Source organism: Musca vetustissima, unplaced genomic scaffold, assembly GCF_032173495.1.
Source record: "Musca vetustissima isolate MV318-11 ecotype Yass unplaced genomic scaffold, APGP_CSIRO_Mvet_v1 utg28897, whole genome shotgun sequence".
Classification (NCBI taxonomy): domain Eukaryota; kingdom Metazoa; phylum Arthropoda; class Insecta; order Diptera; family Muscidae; genus Musca; species Musca vetustissima.
Genome location: NW_026875576.1, coordinates 33114 through 38814, shown reverse-complemented (window position 1 = coordinate 38814; position 5701 = coordinate 33114). Strand labels below are relative to the sequence as shown.

At 35.4% G+C, this 5701-nt stretch overlaps 1 protein-coding gene across 1 annotated transcript; it reads right to left on the bottom strand.

Annotated features, from left to right (window-relative positions):
• Positions 1 to 1229: 1229 nt before the first annotated feature.
• On the bottom strand, positions 1230 to 4848 carry LOC133338064 (fatty acid hydroxylase domain-containing protein 2). Its single transcript, XM_061546247.1, has 4 exons — positions 4732 to 4848; positions 2304 to 2479; positions 1451 to 1905; positions 1230 to 1392 (listed from the first exon to the last, which is right to left on the bottom strand). Exons 1-4 carry the CDS (start codon positions 4832 to 4834, stop codon positions 1242 to 1244), a joined length of 885 nt encoding a protein of 294 aa, XP_061402231.1. The 5' UTR covers positions 4835 to 4848; the 3' UTR covers positions 1230 to 1241.
• Between the last annotated feature and the right edge of the window lie 853 nt (positions 4849 to 5701).

Below are 5701 nucleotides of genomic sequence, written 5' to 3'. Positions count from 1 at the left end.
TTCGGTCGGAACATGGGTGCAAATGAGACTGATGTAGAAGAACTTCGCTTTTTTACCTTTGGTAGAATTTTCGCACTTCATTCTGACTCCTGTACATCTCGCTCACGTTTTTCTTGTTCTTTCTTTTTTTACTGAAAATACGTTTCTTCTCTCACCTGCGTACCTTGGCTGCCACAAGGTAATGGTCCGAATCGATATTCGCTCCCCGGATCGATCGGACGTCTAATACACTGGATGAATGACTTCCGTCTATAACAACATAATCGATTTGATTTGATCTCCTAGCAGAATTTTAATGTCATGGCCAGGGCAACGGTCATATGAAGTTTCTAGGCGGTCGTAAAATATGTCTTTGGTCTGTTCATCTTTATCTTCGGTCGTAGCATGGGCGCAAATGAGACTGATGCAGAAGAACTTCGCTTTTATACGGATTATAACAATTCGCTCATCTACTGGAGTGAATCTGGCGACGAGGTTTTTTATTCTACTGTTAACCATAAATCCGCAGCCACGTTTCGTTTCATGGCAGCTATAATACAGGGCGTAATCATCTGATTTACTTACGCCAGTCCCTTTCCATTGCATTTCCTGTAAGGCAATAATAACAGTTTTGTACTTCTTGAGTACATCCGCGGGGGTCGTCAAAATTAATTGAGTTTGGTTTTCTTTTTCTTGGCTTTTTCGTAGTAGGGACCAAGATAAACCTGGACTTCGCCATGTTAATGCCAATCAGAGTCGTTGCTTGGTATCTATCACCCCCTACGCCACCCATGGCTTGGATTTATTAAAGGTTATTTTATCAAGGACTATCCATAACTTGGTAATTTATAATTAACGTCCTTGAATAATTTTTAAGGGTGGTTATTATCAATTTTCTATTGTAAATAATAACACCCAATATTATATATCTCTTCATTTATTCACACAATAGTTTTATATATGTATGACTTATATAAAATATGTAGTTGTTTTAGTTTTCACCACTTAAAATCTATGTTAGACTAAAGGTAAACTGTGAAACTCTCCATTTATAGATTCTCATGATAATATTTCAAAATTCTCAAAACTAAAAGTAATTCTCACAGAATTATTCTCTCGCGCACACGCTCTTATTCTAACCTAAAAAATAAACACAAAAATATAAATTTTTTGTTAAAGCTTTTCTTTAAAAACAAAATTGAGACCCAACCCCCTTTGGGTAAAGGGCTACAATCAGGATCATCATCATGTGGCCTTCCTGTTTATTTTGTCGTTGAATCCGGAAAGGCTTCACGCGGTGGTACAAAACTTAACATCATCAAATGACGGGCATAGGACTTCGAGGCTCTAAACAAGCTGTCCGTGCCATGCAGACGATCCAAGACACCCAAGACTCCAAAGCAGTTATTGAATCTAAAATCGAGAGTGAAAGTTATTCTAAAGTCCGATCAGATAAAAAATACATCCTTACTTTAAATGATGAAAATCATGAGCTTCAGGACTGGGAAAGAACGGCAAATGATAGCCAGAGTGGGCATTCAATGTCGACAAAATAGCCAAGGCGAACCACATCCATGCCGTTGCCACATGACAACCCATTATGAAGACGCCCAAAAATGGTGGTAGTAGATTACTGAATACATGCTCAATTGGATGACAATACAGAGCTGTCACTGCTATCGGGGCTGTCCATTCATGATGTTGTTTGTGTATAAATTTATAGATATTCTTGTGATGCAGTAACCGATGTGAGTAATAGAATCCCAGTTCTTCCATCAGAATGCAGATAGTCAGCTCAACACAAACCCAATGGAATGTGGGTAATTCGCGTATTGGGGTTAGACCTCTCAATTGCATCAGTTTGTAGGAGATCACTGCAATCGGTATGCCGACACATACTTGATTCGTCACTACCTTTGCGATGACCTGTAATGGATGAAATTGAGAGACAATCAAAAGAGCTATTAATATATATTAAAACGCACACAAATAAATAAAAAATATGATATATGTATATTAGGATGCTTGAGCGTGATTTTTGATTATAAATAAATTACTCGCTTTAATGTGAGGTACAAATAGCGTATACTTTATATAAACACTAATACGCCACCCTATACACCTTTCACACTTTAGATATTGACAAACAACTTAATAACTTTAGCAATATTTGAGATATTTGAACTCATAATCGTTATTCTTTGCAAATCTATTTCTTGAAAATAAATCAACACACCCTAATATACATTTGCGTGTATGTGAATATATATAGAGTTCATTGCTACAATTAAATTCAATAAACAACACTATAACATAAACTTAACCTTTAGTAGTCGGGCACGTTCTACTGGTTCATTTGTGCCCGGTTGTATTTTATATTTACGCAAAAATGCCGGACAATTTGTCAAATCCATAAATGTGTAGAAGCCACCGAACAGCCAATAGACCAACATTGTAAAGATATTTGTACCGAATACCCAAAACATAAACGGATCATCACCTGCAAGAGAAAAATAATAGTTTTTTATACAATTTTAAAAAACAAATTTAAAAAATAGTAATAAAACTTATAATATTCTTGTAAAATTTGTGAAGAGAAATTGAGTTAGGATCTTGAAAGAAAATGACATGTGGCTTGATATGGGTGGCTATGTACTTTGTAATGCTAAACGACCATTAAAATATCTATAAAGGGATTAGAGCATTACATGGGACCTATTCCTAAATATCGTCCGATATTTATAATTGTTTGTAACCAGGGTGGCGTAGGGGATGATACCAAGCAACGGCTCTGATTGGCTTTAACATGGCGAAGCCCAGGCTTATCTTTTTGCCTCTACATTTCAATTGTGGACACTAACCTCCCCGCCGAGTTACCTGGGGTAACTATTTTCATCATCCATTGAAATAGTGAGCTGATATGTGCCAAGTCGTTTTAGTTGCCCACTCTCGGAAAACACCTTTTACTTTGAAAAAGCAACGAAAAAGAAATCCAAACCCCCCAATGTGACGACCCCGCAAACGTATTTTCTTCTGGGAGATTTTAATAAAAAATCGGGAGGGAAAATATTTTTGGCCCTTCCGTCGGAAAATTCAGCCTCCATGAAGAAACATCAAACAAGTTGATTGACGCGGCAGTAAAAAACATGGTAGTTAGAAGCACAAGATTCAAGCTTCTCGATATACATAAGGCCACCTGGATTTCTCCCGATCAAGCAACGAGAAATCAAATTGATCATGTTGTGATAGACGGAAGGCATTCATCCAGTGTTTTAGACGTTCGATTGATCCGAGGAGCGAATTTCGATTCGAACCATTACCTTGTGGCAGCCAAGGTTCGCACCAGTCTTAATGTAGAAGCAAAGGTGCGATCTAATATAACACGGAAAATCTACATCGAAAAGCTGCAAACACAACAGATAACAGAAACCTACTACAACACCAAGCAACACTTGGGTACCAAAAACCACCATCAAGAAACCCGTGCAACGATCAGGAGTGTCGTGATGCTACTGATGTGAAAAACGCAGCGTATAGGGGCAAGCCTGCAGACAGTAGCAACACGTAATGCGATGGAGAATTATCGGGAGCAAAGGAGAGAGGAGAAACGTATTTTCAGAAGAAAGAACAAGAAAACGTGAGCGTAAGCAAATCGAGATGTACAGGAGTCAAAATGAAGCCCGGAAATTTTACCAACGAGTAAAACACCAATTCGGAGGCTTTGGTGCATGCACATCCTACTGTAGAGATAAGGAAACTTGGTGACACATACATACAGCGTGTTGAGGATCTGGAAGGAGCATTTTGAAAAACTTCTGGTATCAAATAGAATCAAATAAGAGATTGAAATAAGAAACTCAAATTCTATTTCTTTTTTTGAAACTAAATTAAAAAAAATATTTATTGATAAAAATAGGCACTTCTTTCGTAATTACCTTTTTTCCAAATTTTATAAACATAATTTTATATTAAATGTAATTTTGATGGTTGCCAGTTTTGTTCTAATAAAAAATTTATGCTTTGTTTATCTTTGAAAAAATATATAAAATTACGCATTGAATATTCTTTAAAAAATATATTTTTTGTTTATGCTTATAAAAATATATTTTAAAAAATCTACCCATTTTTCCGAAAATATATTTCAAAATTGTCTACGTTTTTTTAAGAATGTACTAAAAGTGTATATACCATAAGACCGAGGCTATAAAATAATAAGTGGATTTATTTTATTGTTATATTCGTAATCCGAAAAAAAGATTTTTTAGCTGCCACTGTTAGTTCTTTGTCAACAAGGTGTTATTGATTGCCTTTATAAAGTTCACAAATTGTAAACGTTTACGGTTATTGCTAAATTGTCTTCTATAAAACCGATCAAAGTGCAATATTGTTATTTTTTTAGTTTGTTTCCAGGTGACATCGAATGCAGTTTTATAACCTCTAAGATAATGCAGAGTGTATATTAAAATTTGTAATTCTGTTCGCAACATTTCCAACTATTCACTGGGGACCTCATAAAGTTTATAAATATTCTTAATCTGAATAAAATTCTATGTCGATTCTTATCACATATGGAATCGATCATATGTTTGCTTTTTGCCTGTTGTAATGCTAATTAACGACAACAAAGCTTTGTTTATTTTCTTTTTTGCATTTCTCTTTCTTCGCATATTCTCTAGAGAATAATAAAACACGCAAAATGCAAAAATCAAAAGAAAAAAAGAAAAAATAACCGTCAACGAAATTCACACTCACCTGTAATGTCAATGAATTTATCCCATTGGGCTTGCCAAAAATCTCCAGAAGCTCCCCAGAAACTTTGTAAATGCCTGGTGAGAATCAAGGGAAAATAGTCCATTAGTAATTTTTCCATTGTTTACAAAAAAAGGGGTGGGTGGTGGTGTGGTGGTTGTGTGCGGGCGGGCGGAGATATGTCAAATAACGGGGAATGAGTGATGTAAACAAACAATTGATCAATTTATATTGCTGTTGTGTTCTTTTGTTGTTGTTGTTGCTGTTTGTGTTAAACTTTTATATAACGTTTGTTAAAATGATTCGTTTACAAATTTTGTGTTTTTATTTAAATTAAATAAATTGATTAAATTCATTCAATATCCTTCATTTGCTGTTGACATTTTGCAAATGCCTTTATCTTTTATTTATTTTGTGTGTATTTTTTTAATTCGATTTGTTGTTGCTGTCACAATCCGTTCGTTTACAGAGTATATATCTGCCAGCCCCAACAACAACCGTTCGTTGAGATCACTTGAGAGCGACTGAATCAAAAACTCAGATTTGTTTCGCTGCGAAACTTTCGCATTGCATTTTTATTTTGCCATGGTGTTGTGGGTATTCTGGGAGTATTGAATGGAAATGCTTTTGGATATCAGCAGCAAAGAAGCATTCCCGTTCGATATCCCAATGGGGAATTTTTGTATCTTTATCTCTGACAGTGGAAGTGAGAAAGACAAAAACAAAAACTGGAAATTGAGTAACAGTTACTTGACTCATTGTTGCTTTGTCACTCAATAGGTTTGTCACTCTTTATAACAGAAATTGGAGGGTAGGAAATTGCTGTCTGTTTAAATTTTATTAAGATTTCCGATTGAGTCAGTTTAGCATAGAGCAAAGGAATAGAGGGTATCTTCTATAAATACGCACCTCAGGTTGTTTGCAGAGACACCCTACTATTAGGTCGTCTGTAAATATCTGTAAATATATTGAA

What these genes read in the sequence shown, in the direction of transcription:
- LOC133338064 (XM_061546247.1), bottom strand. Translation starts at nt 4,834, where the DNA reads ATGGACTATTTTCCCTTGATTCTCACCAGGCATTTACAAAGTTTCTGG. An exon ending in TAAATTCATTGACATTACAG is followed by an intron (nt 2,480 to 4,731) that starts GTGAGTGTGAAT and finishes TTTCTCTTGCAG; the next exon opens with GTGATGATCCGTTTATGTTT. An exon ending in AACGTGCCCGACTACTAAAG is followed by an intron (nt 1,906 to 2,303) that starts GTTAAGTTTATG and finishes CATCCATTACAG; the next exon opens with GTCATCGCAAAGGTAGTGAC.